Source organism: Sapajus apella, unplaced genomic scaffold, assembly GCF_009761245.1.
Source record: "Sapajus apella isolate SASKATOON/1434 unplaced genomic scaffold, GSC_monkey_1.0 scaffold32, whole genome shotgun sequence".
NCBI lineage: Eukaryota > Metazoa > Chordata > Mammalia > Primates > Cebidae > Sapajus > Sapajus apella.
The window spans coordinates 14,792,618-14,810,114 of NW_022436972.1; the positions used below are offsets into that span (position 1 = coordinate 14,792,618).

At 43.1% G+C, this 17,497-nt stretch overlaps 1 protein-coding gene and 1 non-coding gene across 5 annotated transcripts in view; both read right to left on the reverse strand.

Annotated features, from left to right (window-relative positions):
* Positions 1 to 3,981, reverse strand: part of WDFY2 (WD repeat and FYVE domain containing 2) — a 200,421-nt gene extending 196,440 nt beyond the window's left edge. For 2 of the 4 annotated variants that reach the window (XM_032294558.1, XM_032294562.1), the window contains exon 1: positions 3,364 to 3,838. In XM_032294558.1, coding sequence (XP_032150449.1) covers positions 3,364 to 3,500 — 137 coding nt within the window. In that variant the 5' untranslated portion in view covers positions 3,501 to 3,838. Of the gene's footprint in view, positions 1 to 3,363 lie in introns of all 4 variants that reach the window. The other 2 variants (XM_032294559.1, XM_032294561.1) reach the window with 2 other exon arrangements.
* A 3,156-nt stretch (positions 3,982 to 7,137) lies between these two features.
* On the reverse strand, positions 7,138 to 7,241 carry LOC116562563. Its single transcript, XR_004274016.1, has one exon. It is a non-coding gene; the product is annotated as a U6 spliceosomal RNA (small nuclear RNA).
* Positions 7,242 to 17,497: the final 10,256 nt, after the last annotated feature.

The window sequence follows — 17,497 nt, forward strand, 5'->3', positions numbered from 1 at the left end:
ACATGTGACTGGAACAAAAGAAGTACTCAAACCTTTGTTGACAGAATAAATGAAGCAATTCATGGACTTCTGAAGCACTCTAAAGTCTACCTAGTCCAGTACTTTTCCTACAAGTGTATATTCGTCCACATAAGGCTTTCATAGGTCATAATATAATTCATTCAACAAATATCAACTAAATACCTACAGTAGTTAAGATGCTGTGCTTTCAAGAACAGCAAAACAGATCAGTCACTGATATACCAAATGTGTATTGAGGACCTACTGCATGCCAGGTACTATGTTAGACCCTAAGGATGATACAATGAATAATACACACAAAGCTCCATAGGGAACTCACAGAAGAGAAAATAAAATGGACATGAAGTATATACTGTATAACACTGTTTAAAATGGAAAATGTTGGCCAGGCACGGTGGCTTATGCCTGTAATCCCAGCACTTTGGGAGGCCGAGGTGGGTGGGTGTCGGAAGTTCGAGACCAGCCTGGACCATACGGTGAAACCCTATCTCTACCAAAAACACAAAAAAATTAGCCGGGCATGGTGGCACGCACCTGTAGTCCCAGCTATTGGGGAGGCTGAGGCAGGAGAATTGCTTGAACCTGGCAGGCAGAGGTTGCAGTGAGCAGAAATCACGCTCCTGCATTCCAATCCGAGCAACAGAGTGAGACTCCATCTCAAAAAAAAAAAAAAAAAGGAAAATGTTAAGTGTTTTCAAAGGCACATATAAAGGCAACGAAGAAGTCAAAGGTCGAAAAGAGAAACCAGGGTTTCATAAGAATTTATGAAACACTGCCATTCAGGTATGGGACATTACTTGTGGCTTTAACCTTAGAGTTCAGGAATGAAGATTACTAGTTTCTAGCCAAAGCAGTGAATTGTAATGGCTTTGTAGGTCGCGATGAAAATCAATATTCCATTTTCATATATTTAGCATTATATCAAGTGATATTAACACTGAATTTTGGAAAGCAAGAATACAGATTAATTATTTTAATGGAAGCCATAACCAAAACTGAGCTCTAAATAAAAAGGTATTTTCAAGTTTGAGTATATGGCCCAAAGAAGCACAGACTTGTCAACCTGAATTTAAAAAGTATATTAATAATAATCCTGGACTTATGGGTGAGTCTTATTTAACAGTAACTCCATGAAAAAATAATTTCTATTATTTACATTGTAAACTAGAAAAGTGAAAATTAGGCTAAGGTATGGCTAAACATTGTATTTCTTTCATCCTATAATCAAATGAAATTGATTCTTCAGTTTTATTCATATACGATACTTCAGCATCACCAAACACTTAAAAATATACCCCAGTAAAGCTTGTTTCCTTCAAGGTAAATGCGGCAAAATGGGAATCAGAAGTTTCAATACTATAATAACACCATAATATTAAAGGAGCTTAGGCTGGTCTGAAGGTAATTTACTTTCAATTGTTTACAGTCAGTTACAGATTGAACTATTTCCCCTTTCTCACTACTCTACTTGACTAGGCTTTTGCCTGTAAACCCCATACTTTGGGAGGCCGGAGGTGGGAAGATCACGAGGTCAAGAGATAGAGACTACCCTGGCTAACATGATGAACCCCATCTCAACTAAAAATACAAAAAATTAACGGGGCATTGTGACACATGCCTGTAGTCCCAGGTACTTCGGAGTCTGAGACAGGAAAATCACTTGAACCTGGGAGGTAGAGGTTGCAGTGTGCCAAGATCACTCCACTGCACTCCAGCCTGAGCGACAGAGCAAGACTCCGTCTCAAAAATAAAATAAAATTAAATTAAAATTAAAGGCACTTAGGTTTAACTACCTTTCTCCTTCTCTCAATTCCATGAACTTACTCATGAATTTTCCACAGCAGTTAGAAATTGATCAGTTCCATCTCCAGTAGTTACAGACTGGGAAAGTAACATCTATCAATATATTCCTTCAATATATTTTATGGAATATATTCCATAAAAACAATACTGTGATAAAGAATTTCTAGGTCCAGAAGCAGCCTTTTTAATAAAATTTTGCCTCTATAGAAAAAATCAAACTTTCTCATAAGGCTTCGTGAATTTCAAAAGGATCCTACATCCAAGTATTTCATTTTGGCCAGGATATTTCTTCTGTTCATTGCAGAATTCTTGCCACTTGTGTATATTTACAATATTTTCCATTGGATCTGCATAGAAAATTAATCAGGCGCCATTTGTATCGAGCATGATGTAGACAAGAACATGTCATTAATACACTCATCCTAGTTATACGGAAGAACCTAAGACATGAACAAACCTAGCAAGCAAAATTTTTGAGGCCACACACTATGCAAAGTGCTGAAATGACTATAAAGACAGCAATGAGCACTTTGTTGTTTAGCCTCTCAATTTTGAATGCTACCAAGGAAGGATACTTTACCACTGCATGATTTGAACTTATATTAAGAAAACCTACCTACCGTAAAACCCCCGTGTTACGTACCTCTACCGTGTTCTTTTTTTTTTTAAATAGATTTTAGCAAAGAAACAATTCCAGAGAAATTGTCATAATACTATATTCAAACAACATTCCTCTAGAAATTCGCTTCATCCGCCTTATTTCTGTATGTTAAAGGACATTAAAGAAAAAATGCAAAAACAGGGAGAATATTTGAAGGCAGGACTAGTTCCACTTCTGCAAACTAAACAAAATTCAGCAAAAAGAAAGGAAACAGGCAAAGGGAAGAAACTCAAGAGCTATTTGCAGCAGTGATCCGTTGCAAGTTCTATGCGCCTCTCCTTGAGCTCCAAGAGCTGAGGAGGGAAAAGGAGAGAAGGCATCACGCAGAAGCCTAAACTTACTCTTGGTGCAATTTATAATATTCATTGAATTCAGTCTAAGATGTCCGGGCTATCTGAATTCGGTGGGAATGTCTGGGAGAAGGGAGTGGCATTTGGTTTCTCCGTTTGAAACCCGGGGAGCTGTACCACAGAGTACCCCAAACCCCTTGGTAATCTTGCAGAGGCGGCTCAGAGCATCGTGCCCCAAGCACACACCTGCAGGAGCCGGGCGGCTCCTCCCTCTTTCCCTCCAGTCCTCAGGGATGGACCAAAGTCCCTCGGGCGCACCGTTAGCCCGAGGGCTACCCGGCTCCCGCAGGCGCCACTGAGCACGGGGTGAAGCCGGAGCGCACGCCGCCGTCCCGGCTCCGCTTCCCGGAGCCACACAGCAGAGGCGGCGCGCAGCTGGACACCGGCACCGCCAGGATGCGCATTACAATAAAACTTGGGGGAACAAGTCTACACTCGCGCCGACGTGGAGGCACAGCCCCTGACGCGGGCTCAGGCGCCGTCGGCCCGTCCCGCCCCTCCTCGCAGCCGAAGGGCAGCAGTCCGTACCTGTCCTCCGAGACGCTGATGACGCCCTCCTCCTTGGGCACGATCACGGCCATGTTCACCACCTCCTGGGACCCCTCGACCCGCTGCAGCAGGATCGGCTTGCGGGTCAGAGGCTTGGGCTGGATCTCCGCCGCCATCGGAGGGGGCGCGCCTGGGGCTCCGCCGCCAACCGCGCCGCGGGGCCGGGCTGAGGAGACTGCTAGGGCACGGACACAGGTTGAGACAGAGACTCTGGCTGGCCGGAGCGGAACGCCGGAAACCGGCGAGCATAGCCTGGCCGCCTCTCTCGGGAACGGCTCCGCGCTCCCTGCTTCAGGCACCAAAACCGCCACGACCGGGGTTGCAAGCCGGTGCCACTACCAGAGGAGGGGGGCGGAGAGCTGAGAGGCGGAGCCTGTGTGGGCGGGGCCTGCCGCGGGGGGTGGCCGCTGGTGGGCGCACGGGCGGCTCCACTTCCGGGACGGTGGCGAAGGAGGAAACTTGGAACAGAAGGCGGGGCTCTGGTGTCCCAACGCGCATGCGTCAGTCCCTTAAGCCCGTGTCCCCCATTCCCCTGCGCGACTCCCCGGGCCCTGCAGCACAACTAGGACGCATGCGCTTTCCTTTCCCCGCGGTTGTCTCTCCGCCTTTCACAGCCAACGTTTAGTCCCCTCCCTCTTTAACCTCCCGTGAACGCGCTTGACAGAGGCCACGCCCCTTCGAAATTCCTTGAAAAGGGGACGGCGGTGGGGCGGGGAAAAGAGCGCCTCAGCAGGACCGGAAAGAAAAAAGGCCTGCAGGAAGGAAAGAAGCCCAACTAGTTGGGACGTCACTGGGCATGCGGGCGGGCTACATGGCCTAGCGGTCTTAACAATGAAGCTCGGTGGGAGGCCGCTAACTGCTCCCAACATGCACCAGGCCCAGGCTGCCGGATGGCACCCAGTGGCCTCCTGGGAGTCGTAGTTTCTTGAAGCCTCCGCCTCCTTGTCCTGGAATGACCTATCGCCTACTTCTCAGCGATGTGGGCCTGGGGAGCTCAGGAGGGCAAAGTTTGAGAAGGGAGGAAGGTCAAGAGATTTGCCTGGAAATATGGACAGTTGCGAAGAGTCTTGTTTAGGAGCTTGAGTTTTAACCTTTGTGTGATGGAGAACTGTTGTGTCCTCAGAGCGCGTCTCTGCTGTGACCAGCACTCCAGCTACTAGAGGTTCCCAGGAGAGACTAGGCAATTCTCCCAACTTCTCACCACTTGCATATGCTGTTTCCTCTGTCTGGATTTACTAGTTCCAAACTCCAGAGGAGCTCTTTCTGCTCCAGAAAACTTTCCCCGATTTAACAGCTGAGAGTCTCCAGTTCTCACTGCATTTCATAGCGCTTCCATTGTGGCAGCTGCCACACTGATAGTAATCAATTGTTTGAGTACTCATCCCACCTGAGGATGATGTAGCAGGTGCCCAGGTGCATCCCTTGCAGCCAAGAACAAGGTTTATCAGGCCACGGTCCAACTAAGGACCTGTAATGTCTTCACCTTCACCTCTCTCTTAGGCTTACGCCTTTTACTGCCCTAACAAGCCTGCCCCTACTTTACTCACCCCTGTCCCAAATACTCTTTGAACTCATGTAACTAGACTGCACCTGCTCACCCTTCAAGACTCTGTCTAGCCTCTACCTCCTCTACGCAGCTTTTCCCGCCCAACCCTCTCCACTGCAGGTCCGGTTGGGTATTTCTCCTGTGTTACCTCAGCTTCCTGAGTCCCCTGTTAGAACTCTTGCCATTATCACTGCCCTGTCATGACCTGTTCTCCTATTTGTCTCTAGTGATCTGTGAGATTCTTGAGAATTGAGAGGTTTGCATTCAAATCTGTATTCTCATTGCCTATCACTAGTAGTTATTAAATATTTATTGAATGAATGACAAGTTAGGGATTCTGCCTCTTTGGAATTGAGCATCAGACTCAGGGTTGTGGTGATGCTATTCAGGTTCTAATTCCCATAAAGCCTGGGGTGTGGGCAGCCAGTGCTACCTCCTTTGTAACTTTAAGGGGATGAGGGAAGGTGTCTGGGTCATAACTGTAATTGCCACCAGAACCACCTGATATAGGTGTTATGCCTTATTTAAATAGATGTGGAACCTGAGACTCAGAGAAGTGAAATGCCTGCCTTAGGTCCTACAGCTGAAAAATACCTCAATCCTATTTCGAGGTTCTTACAGAGCTTCTGCAAAATGGGAGGTGGTAAAGAGTTGCCCTTTGTGCTTTGACACAGGTTATTCGCACTTGTTTTCTTATGTCTCTAGTGATCTGTAAGATCCTTGACTGCCAAACACCTACCTTAGAAATGTGTTTCCACAACCATCATTCTCAGCAAACTGACAGAAGAGCAGAAGATCAAACACCGCATGTTCTCACTCATAGGCGGGTGTTGAACAATGAGAACACATGGACACAGGGAGGGGAGCATTACACACTGGGGTCAGTTAGGGGGAAATAGGGGAGGGACGGTGGGGGGTGGGAAGCTGGGGAGAGATAGCAAGGGGAGAAATGCCAGATGTAGGTGATGGGGAGGAAGGCAGCAAATCACACTGCCACGTGTGTAGCTATGCAACAATTTTGCATGTTCTTCACATGTACCCCAAAACCTAAAATGCAATAAAATAAATAAATGGGAAAAATAAAAATAAAAATTAAAAAAGAAATGTGTTTCCACAAGGCCTGTCCCTTTCTCTCCCCAGCTCTGGCATTACTTCTCTCACTTCCAGAGCCCTGCTACTCAATCACACCACATAAACCATGACTACTCTTCAGCTAACTTAATTCTGGGAAAGCTCAAAATTATCACGTAACGACTAGTGAGGAAAAGTGTTAAACTTTGTAAAAGATTTTAAGAGATTTATTCTGAGCCAAATATGAGTGACTATGGCCCATGACACAGCCCTTTGGAGGTCCTGAGAACATGTGCCCAAGGTGGTCGGGGTACAGCTTGGTTTTACATATTTTAATAAGGCATGTGACATCAAGCAAATACATTTAAGAAATACATTGGTTTGATTCAGAAATGCAGGACACTTAAAGTGGGGGCTTCCAGGCTACAGGTAAATTTTAACATTTTTTGTTGACGGTTGGGTTTATCTGAATACCTGGGATCAATGGAAAGGAATGTTCAGGTTAAGGTAAAGGACTGTGGAGACCAAGTTTTATTGTGCAGAGGAATCTTTTAGATAGCAGACTTTAGAGAGACAGAAGGTTGTAAAATGTTCCTTACGAGACCTAAAATGTGCCTGGCTCTTAGTTGATTATCTCCTGGGTGTGGGAAGAAAGGAAGGAAAACAAAATGGAAATGGGATATAGAATGTGGATTTTTCCCACAAGAACCTTTGCAGGGCAATCTTAAGGCATGGCAAGGAAATATAATTTGGGGTAAAACATTTTGATTTTCTTCCTTGTTAAGCCAGAGTGAGATTGGGAAGTAAATCATGATATACAGGGTGAAAACCCATCGGACCCCATCTGATGAGAATTTATGGTTTTGTAGAGGATGGCTACCCAGACCCCTTAGATAGGAATTTTGGGGAAGATAAAAAATCGGAGCTTAGTCTTCACAACCAACCCCACATGCCAGGCCTTGTGGTAGGCACCTAACATTCATTCAGTAACTACAATAACTCTGTCCATTGTGTCTGGAGCAAGCTAAAAGGGCTGGATTGCTCGGGAAATGGAAAGAAGCCAGCACTAGGGGTCTGGGTTCAAGTCTGTAGGGAAAATGTTTTAAATGTTCTCAAATAGTATCTTTTTTTTTTTTTTTAATATGAAACGCTTCACGAATTTGCGTGTCATCGTTGCACAGGGGCCATGCTAATCTCTGTGTCGTTCCAATTTTAGTATATGTGCTGCCGAAGCGAGCACATCTTTTTTTAATTTTTTTATTTTTTAGACGGAGTCTCACTCTGTCTCCCAGGCTGGAGTGCAGTGGTGCGATCTCAGCTCACTGCAGCCTCCGCCTCCCAGGTTCAAGTGATTCTCCTGCCTCAGCCTCCTGAGTAGCTAGGACTACAGGCGCCAGGCTACCACGCCTGACTAATTGTGTTTTGTTTTTGTTTTTTCGAGATGGAGTCTCACTCTGTCACCAGGCTGGAGTGTAGTGGTGCAGTCTTGGCTCACTGCAAGCTCCGCCTCCTGGGTTCAAGAGATTCCACTGCCTCAGCCTCCCCAATAGCTGGGACTACAGGCATGTGCCACCATGCCCAGCTAAGTTTTTGTATTTTTAGTAGAGACGGGGTTTCACCATGTTAGCTAGGATGGTCTCGATCTCCTGACTTCGTGATCCACCCGCCTCGGCTTCCCAAAGTGCTGGGATTACAGGCGTGAGCCACCGCACCAGCCTCAGTACCTTTAAGTCTACTGCATCTGTCACCCAATTGTTCAAAAGTAAGTTCCTAGGAGTCATCCTTGATTGTCTTTTTCTCATGACTCACATCCAAACCATTAACAAGTCCTGTCAGCTCCACCTGCAAAGTATATCTTGACTTGTCCCACTTTATGCTGTCTCTACAGTTGCTATAATCTCTGGCCACTAGCACAGTAGCCTAACTGGTCTCTCTGCTTCTTCTGTTGAACCCTTCTCGTCAACCCTATACAATCCATTTTTATCACAGTAGCCAGAGTAATTTTTGTTTTAAAATATAAACCTTATTATATCCCTCCACTGCTTTCAATTCATCAGTGCTTATCATTACACTTGGGATAAAATGCCTTTCCAACCTCACCTCTCAGCCTGCTCAGTAATGGTTTAGAAAGTCCACAGAAACACAAACTTTATTCCTGCTGGTGGTCTTTGCACCAGCTATGTGCACCTCCTGGTTATTTTCTTCTCATCCTTCAGACTTCAGCTCCAATATTAGCTCCTAAAAAAGTCTTACCTAGCCAGGTGCATTGGCTCAGACCTTTAATCCCAGCACTTTGGGAGGCTGAGGCGGCCGGATAATATGAGGTCAGGAGTTTGAGACCAGCCTGGCCAACATTACGAAACCATGTCTCTACTAAATATACAAAATTAAGTTGGGCATGGTGGCATGTGCTGGTAGTCCCAGCTGATTGAGAGGCTGAGGCACAAGGATCGCTTGAACCCAGGAGCTGGAGGTTGCAGTGACCCGATTGCACCACTGCACTCCAGCCTGGGTGACAGAGTGAGTGAGACACCATCTCAAAAAAAAAGAAAAAAAAATCTTACCCCCCACCTCTAAAGTACCCCACCTCTTCATAACACTCACCGTCATATCACCCTGTTTTATATGCTTCACATTTCTTACCTCTGCCCAAAATCATCTTGTTTGTTTCATATGTATTCGTTAGTCTCCCTTCTCTAGAATAGAAGCACCAGGAGAGAAAGGCTCTTGACTGTCTGTTCACCATTGCACTCCTAGCCCCTAGAGTAACACCTGGCATGTGAGGAGTCATGTTTTAAATATTTGTTGAATGAATGACTAGCCAGAGGCAGGTCCAGATTTGTTCAACTCTATTCCATTAAGGCATAATGGAAACACTGGAATCCGGAATTTGTCCTACTTTGTGGGATGGGACTGACTTTGGGAAAAAATATACAACTGCAGATATGTCCAACAGGCATAGGAAAATATCAGTATGGTAAAGGCAACAGGTTAGTAATTTGTATCCAAGAGAAGGTCTAGCATGAAATAAATGAGGTGTTCTAATAGGCAGTAGAAACTTTGAAAAATTAGAGCTTATGGCCTTCCTGATAGAAGAAGACTACCCTAGTAGTTCTTAACTTTTTAGGTCACAGACCTTATTAAAAATCAGATCAACATGATACATCTGCTGGAGGAGGAGGCATGTACCCATGTACAAACTAAATTTTACATGCAGTTTCAGAAGGCACATGACTATCAGAAATCCAGCTTAAGGACGCCTGCCTGGTCTGGAAGTATGTAAGACTACTTAGCGTCATTCCCCGTCACACGAGGAAGGGCATTCTGATGGGGGATCAAGGACAGAAAGGAGTAGACTTCTAGAAAAATGATTTTCAAATTTCTTTGTTTATATACCACTTTAAATAATTTTGAAAAACTGCTAACCCCTTGCAGAAATTCAGTGTAATTTTAAATGTTTGAGTCTGAATTCTAGCACCTTGTAAATATTAACATTTATTATAAAGATTTTTACATTTGAGAATCTTTTTTTTTTTTTTTCAGATGGAGACTCACTCTTGTTACCCAGGCTGGAGTGCAATGGCGCAAGCCCGGCTCACCGCAACCTCCGCCTCCCAGGTTGAAGTGATTCTCCTGCCTCAGTCTCCTGAGTAGCTGGGATTACAGGCACCTGCCACCACACCCAGCTAATTTTTTGTATTTTTAGTAGAGACGGGGTTTCACTATGTTGGTTAAGCTAGTCATGAGCTCCTGACCTCAGGCAATCCATCCGCCTTGACCTCCCAAAGTGCTGGGATTACAGGCATGAGACACAATGCCTGGTCCAAGAATCTCTTATTGATTCCCCTTGTAATACTATCTGAAACAAAAAATATATATGTGTGTATATGTATATATAAATTAAAATTCCATAATTTGCTTAATATACTAAGGCCATAAGCTCTAATTTTTCAAAGTTTCTTCTCTATTAACTGGTCATTACAATGGTAAGTTCACAGTAGTTAAAACAACAAAAATGTATTACAGTTTTATATAAAACTATTCAACAAAAGAGTAAATTTTTAATAAAAATTTTTATTGGAGATCAACAAGACTGGGTTTTTATATTTCCTTGTATTCAAAAATAAATAATAACTTAATTTTAGAATTAAGCAGGATTCAGGATCAATTCTATTCCTACATTTTATTTTGTAAATGTAAGGACTGAGAAACCTCATTTATGTAAATGGAGGGAATGGGAAGAGTTTTGGTGTAGCAATGCCACTCAGTTCTTTTTTTTTTTTTTTAAGAAGGAGTTTTGCTCTTGTTGCCCAGTCTAGAGTGCAATGTCCCGATCTTGACTCACTGCAACCTCCACCTCCCAGGTTCAAGCAATTCTCCTGCCTCAGCCTCCCAAGTAGCTGGGATTACAGGCATGTGCTACCATACTCAGCTAATTTTGTATTTTTAGTAGAGACAGCGTTTCACCATGTTGGCCGGGATGGTCTCGAACTCCTGACCTCAGGTGATCCACAGGCCTTGGCCTCCCAAAGTGGTAGGATTACAGATGTGAGCCACCACGCCTGGCTACCACTCAGTTCTTTGAACTCTTTTTGAATTAAATGTGAAAAATCACACAGTTGGAAGATAATTTTTGCAAATCATATATCTGATGAGGTTCATATGTCTAGAATATATAAAGAACTTTTACAACTCAATAATAAAAAGACAATCCCATTTTTTAAATGGGCAAAAGATCTGAATAGGCGTGTCTCCAGAGGAGATATACAAATGGTCAATAAGCACATGAAAAGATGCTCAGCATCATTAGCCATCAAGGAAATGCAAGTCAAAACCAATGAGATAGCACTTTACAACTGCTAGAATGGCTATAATTAAAAAGATAATTAATAACAAATATTGGCAAGGATATGGTGTAATTTCTTTCGTTAACTGCTGGCAGAAATATAAAATGGTGCCACCTCTTTGGAAAACAGTTTGGCAAGTCTTCAAAATGTTAACCATAGTGTTACCATATAACCTAGCAATTCCACTTCTAGCTATATACACAAGAGAAGTAAAAACATAGGTTCGTATAAAAACCTGAACATAAATGTCCATAGCAGCATTATTTGTAATAGCCAAGAAATAGAAATAACCCAAATGTCCATCAACTGATACATAGATAAAATGTGGTATATCCATACAATGTGATATTATTCAGCAAATAAAAATAAATATGAGGGCCGGGCGCAGTGGCTCAAGCCTGTAATCCCAGCACTTTGGGAGGCCGAGGCGGGTGGATCATGAGGTCAAGAGATCGAGACCATCCTGGACAACATGGTGAAACCCCATCTCTACTAAAAATACAAAACATTAGCTGGGCATGGTGGTGCGTGCCTGTAATCCCAGCTACTCAGGAGGCTGAGGCAGGAGAATTGCCTGAACCCAGGAGGCGGAGGTTGCGGTGAGCCGAGATCGCGCCATTGCACTCCAGCCTGGGTAACATGAGTGAAACTCCGTCTCAAAAAAAAAAAAAAAAAAAAAAAAATGTATTTTTTTCTTTTTTGAGATAGGTTCTCACTGTGTCACCCAGACTGGAGTGCAGTGGCACAACCACAGCTTATTATACCTTCAAACTCCTTGATTAAAGCAATCTTCCCACCTCAGCCTCCCAAGTAGCTAGGCCTACTGGCACACACCACCATGCCCCACTAACTTTTAAACAATTTTTTGTAGAGACAGTGTCTCATTACCAGGTTAGTCTTGAACTCCTGAGCTCAAGTGATACACCCGTCTTTGCCTCCCAAAGGGCTGGGACTGCAGGTGTGAGCCACCACGCCTGCTGCATCACACTCTGATATCTTTTCCTCCAAATTTTAGAACTGCAGATTTTTATGGAAAAAATCCACTGTGTAGCCTACTTATCAAAATGCTATTGTCAAATCAATTAGGTAGATCAGACATTTTCTGTTTTAAAAATTCCAACTCCATTTTTTTCATCCAAAAAATATTAATATGCATTTTGAAGAATACAGCAAAAATATGATGGAAGGAATCTTTTAAGATGGACTATTAAATTTAGTCAAGATTTTAATAATATATATACAATCATTATCAATTGTTAATCATTTATGAACATAGTAAACCAATATGCTTTTCTTATTACTTAATATAATGTAATGTGTGGCTTAAGATATAAATTTTTGTGAAACAAGAAAAATAAAAGATGCGATATGATATTCTTTTTGTAATTGTGTCTGTGTTGAACTCTTGTGTTGAACTTTTATGAATATTTAGGTAAAGTATCAAATATGAAAATCATAAATGATTCCATTAATTTGGTTAGAAATAATAATCAAAAATTTCTTATATATTTAAGGAAAGAGAAAGATGTATACGCTAAAAACGACTGACGCTTGAACCTGGGAGGCAGAGGTTGCAGTGAGCTGAGATTGTGACATTGCCCTCCAGCCTGGGCAACAGAAGCGAAACTCCGTCTCAAAAAAAAAAAATGATTGGTCTGGGACTAGCATATAATTTAATTTTTTGTTAATAGGAAATAGAAACTATTAATCATTTTATAGAATAAAATAAGTTGGTGATTGATCATAAATAAGTATTTCATATGATTTGGTAAATAGGTTGTACCTTATTGAATAAATAACTGAATCTAAAAAAAGTAGTTTAACAGTAAGCTCTGTTTACAATATATTTTGAAAACTTGGTAGCACTAAAATATCTTCCTATTGCACAGAAAAGAATCATCATCACTAATTTTGTCTAATTTGGCTTTTGTGCAGTTTTTTTTTAGTTAATGACTCATGCTAGGGATGAATAGTATTGAGAATATCTGAAAAGAGCTGCTTAGTTTAAAATACTTGAGCAAAAGTCTTTGGGTGATTGAGTCTTCCTACTGCAGGTAACTTAGCTTCACCCTCACAGTACTCTCCTTCCAGAACAATGAATTTTTTTAACAGCAGACAGAAGAGAAAGTCATTAAACAAAAAATGTCTTTACTCCCACCACTCTATTTACCCTATACTTATATTCAGAACCTCCAAAGACAAGTCAGACTATTCTTGCTTTTTCTCCCCTAACAGACATATTTATAAAGGCAAGGAACACCAGAAAGATCTATAGGTTCAGGTGCTTTATTAGTCATCACAGTCTCCTGCAAATCAATATTTTGGTATTTGTTGTTGTTGCTGCGCAAGAGGTGTTCTTTCTCTTACCCAGGGCAATGCATCACAGCACATTCTGGGATGGGTAAAGGCTATGAAATGGGAGAATGTCAGATGTGAATGTTAGCACATCCTCAGGCAAACTTGTTTTAGGACAAAGTACCTATAAAAATTAAAGATCTGACTAGGCACAGTGACTCACACCTGTAATCCCAGCACTCTGGGAGGCCAAGGCAGGTGGATCACCTGAGGTCAGAAGTTCGAGAACAGCCTGGCCAACACGGAGAAACCCTGTCTCTACTGAAAATATAAAAATTAGCCGGATGTGGTAGTGGGTACCTGTAATCCCAACTACTCAGGAGGCTGAGGCAGGAGAATCACTTGAACCTGGAGGGCAGAGGTTTCAGTAAGCTGAGATTGTGCCACTTCACGCCAGCCTGGGTGACAGAGAAACCCTGTCTAAAAAAATAGAAATAAAAATAATTAAAGATCTGGAAACAGCTTTATTTTTATTTATGTTTCTGCACAGAGGCCATGCTAATTTTTGATCATCCAAATTTTGGTATATGTGCTGCCTAAGTGAGCACTGGAAATGGATATTCTTAAAACGAGGCTTTTTCATGTACCACTTAACAAGTTTTCACAGACCAGAGGCACATTACACGGGTCGCAGTTTAGAGAACTCTAGTCTAGGAAACACAAAGTGGGGCTGCAGCTCTAGTGGTGGTTGGAGCTTTTTGGTAGAGGTAGGATTAAAGGGATTATTCTCAATAACTGGACTAAGGTAACTTCTTTTGGATCAACTCTTCACCCTTGGAAGGCCAATTAGGAAACAGTGTGAGACTGGAGAAAAAGAGTCCCATAGCAGAGTCTAAGGCCGTTGTAGTAAGGAACATGCGTTTTTCTGGCACGTCCTCGGCAACCCAAACTGGCATTAGAAGGCTGGGCTAGGATCTGGGCTCCTGGCTTTATCAGATGAAACCCACATAGAGTAAGAGAAATCTAGAAGCAGACAGTGTTCTGAGACCCAGTTAGGCAGTCAATCAGCAGACAAGCAGTTGTGTACCAACCTCCAGGCTAGGGTTCAAAGGCAAGGATCAAATCTGTGGTGATAGCTTCAGAAATCAAGGCAGGGCCTTGGGGCTCAACGAACTGGTGTTCTGAGCAGGAAGCCTAGGCATGATCTTAGGTGTCAGAGCTAGGCACAAAGTAGGAGTGGAGCCACTGAATAGGGTGTCCTATAGCAAATCACCTAATCAATTGAAGCCCCTGCCATTTCTTCATCTGTAGCCTGTAGGTAATCACAGCACCAATCTTACACAGTTGTTGTGAAGTATAAATGAGATCTTTCATTGGCAGGAATAAACCCAGTGTTAGCAAGTAGTTACTCTAAGGGAAGAGGAGAAATATGAGAAAGAGTTGGAAAGGAACCATGGAGAGGACAGACAGAAGAAAGGAAGCAGAGATGATGTCACAAAACAAGGAAGGAATCTAACAATCAGAACTGAGTCACAGGTCAAGGCCAGTCCATCTTGCTGTAGAAGGCCCTGTCTTCCAAAGACGAAAATTCTGATACCAGACAGTTACAGATAACTTCCACTGTCCTGGGTAAGTCAGGTGTTTAGAATGAACTAAAGTGAATGTTCTTGCTGACTTAATTATGCATTGGTTTTTCTCAGATGTGCTCACAAAATCCCTACGGTATAAAACTAACGGTCGCTTGGCATTTAACTATCATAATGAATAATGCTTCTCTAGAAGAATGTCTTAGTTACCACCAGGAAGATCAGATAAACATCTTGCAGTTTGCCTTCCTCTTCCTTTCCTCGTTCTCTGGCAGCAGGCATATAGCTCCTTCAGCAACAAGGTTCTGTGGTTCTGATGCCTGGCTGCACACCAGAATGCCTGGGAACTTTTTGAAAATGCAGACTCCTGGACCCTCTTTCAAATGACTGAATTTGGTCTTCCAGGAGCTTGGCCTGAGAACCTGAATTTTTATAAAATATTTCCAGATTATTCTTATGCAAATGGCTTCATCTCCATACTTTGTCTAATCTGGAAACATGGACCTGGGAATCCAATGGAAGTGTGCAGGAAGAGTGACCAGCAATATAGTGGGAAAGACTTCCAACCATGAGATATAGCTCTTATTTCCTTTTCCTTCCCAGTATGAGGGACTGGCCAGCTTGCTGGCTTTTCCACTATTGACAGGAAGTGTCTCTTTCCCATAGCCCATTGAATAATACAACACAACCTGCTGCTTTTCCCCTACTCACCTGGGCTGGAAGCCACCCCGTTTTAGCAAGGCTTCCCCCTACACCTTCTCCACCTTTCCAGTCCTCCCCATTCCTCTCTAACCTAGGCAAGTGTGTACTAACAATAGGTTTTTATATACATAAAGGACTAAATTAAGGCTTATCCTTTTTTTTTTGAGACGGAGTTTCACTCTTGTTACCCAGGCTGGAGTGCAATGGTGCGATCTTGGCTCACCACAACCTCCGCCTCCTGGGATCAAGCAATTCTCCTGCCTCAGCTTCCCAAGTAGCTGGGACTACAGGCGTGCGCCACCATGCCCAGCTAATTTTTGTATTTTTAGTAGAAACGGGGTTTCACCATGTTGACCAGGATGGTCTCGATCTCTTGACCTCATGATCCACCCACCTCGGACTCCCAAAGTGCTGGGATTATAGGCATGAGCCACCACACCTGGCCCTATCTATCTTTTTTAAAACAGACTTTAAGAGCAGATTTAGGTTCACAGCACTACTGAGCAGAAATTGCAGAGTTCCCATGTGCCACCTCCTGCCCACTCCCTAAGCACACTGTCAACACCCCCCACCACAGTGGTACATTTGTTACAATCAATGAACCTGCATTGACACATCATCATCATCCAAAGTTCACGTTTACATTAAGATCCACTCTTGGTGTTACACATTTTATGGGTTTGGACAAGTATATAATGACATATATTCACCATTATAGTATCATACAGAGTAGTTTCACTGTCCTAAAAATCCTGTGTGTTCCACTTATTCACCCCTTTCTCCCCACAACCTCTGGCAATCACTGATGTTTTTTTCTTTTATCTTTTTCTGTTTTTATTTTTTAATAGAAATGAAGTCTTGCTTGCTATATTGCCCAGGTTGGTCTCGAATTTTTGGGCTCAAGTGATCCTCCTGTCTTGGCCTCCCAAAGTGTTGGGATTACAGCCATGAGCCACCACGCCCAGCCAGATTTTTTTTTTTTTTTTTTTTTTTTTTTTTGAGACAGAGTTTCATTCATGTTACCCAGGCTGGAGTGCAATGGCACGATCTCGGCTCACCGCAACCTCCGCCTCCTGGGTTCAAGCAATTCTCCTGCCTCAGCCTCCTGAGTAGCTGGGATTACAGGCATGCGCCACCATGCCCAGCTAATTTTTTGTACTTTTAGTAGAGACGGGGTTTCACCATGTTGACCAGGATGGTCTTGATCTCTTGACCTTGTGATCCACCCGCCTCGGCCTCCCAAAGTGCTGGGATTACAGGCTTGAGCCACCACGGCCGGCCCCAGATTTTTTTTTTTTAATTGTCTCCATGGTTTTGCCTTTTCCAGAATTTCATACAGTTGAAATCACACCAGATAGAGCTTTCCAGATTTGCTTCTTTCGCTTAGTAATATGCATTTAAGGTTCCTCCCTGTTTTTTCATGGCTGGATGAAATTTCTTTTTAGCACTGAGTAATATTCCATCACCTGGATGTACCATAGTTTATTTAGCCATTCACCTATTGAAGGACATCTTGGTTACTTCCAAGTTTTGGCATCTATGAATCAAGCCGCTCTAAACATCTGTATACAGGTCTTTGTGTGGTAGACATATGTTTTCTACTCACTTGAGTAAATACCAAGGACTGTGATTGCCAGATGGTAGGTAAGAGTATGTTTAGTTTAATAAGAAACTGCCAAACTGCCTCCAAAGTGGCTGTACCATTGCACATTCCCCCACAGTGAATGAGAGGTTTATCTAAATTTCAGGGGAAAACTAGGTCTTCTGGAATTTTCTGCAGTGGAACGTGGAGAGTGAGGTAGAATGAAGTGGGAGTTGGAACCAACCTAGGGAAGTGGCGATACAGTGAAGTACTGACAAAAAAGGCAGAAGGAGAGCTTATGTTTCTGTTCCTTTTATGCTTTCTCTTTTCTAATAACTTCCATGCCACCACAGATCCCCCCATACACTAGCCCTGAACTGGGCTAAAAAGTCAGAGACAAGGACTGTGGCTGGTGAGGTCTGTTCCCTAGGAGACCCAGAGCAGGGAAATCCCAAGTGCATCTGGTCAAGAGGAACTGGGTCTG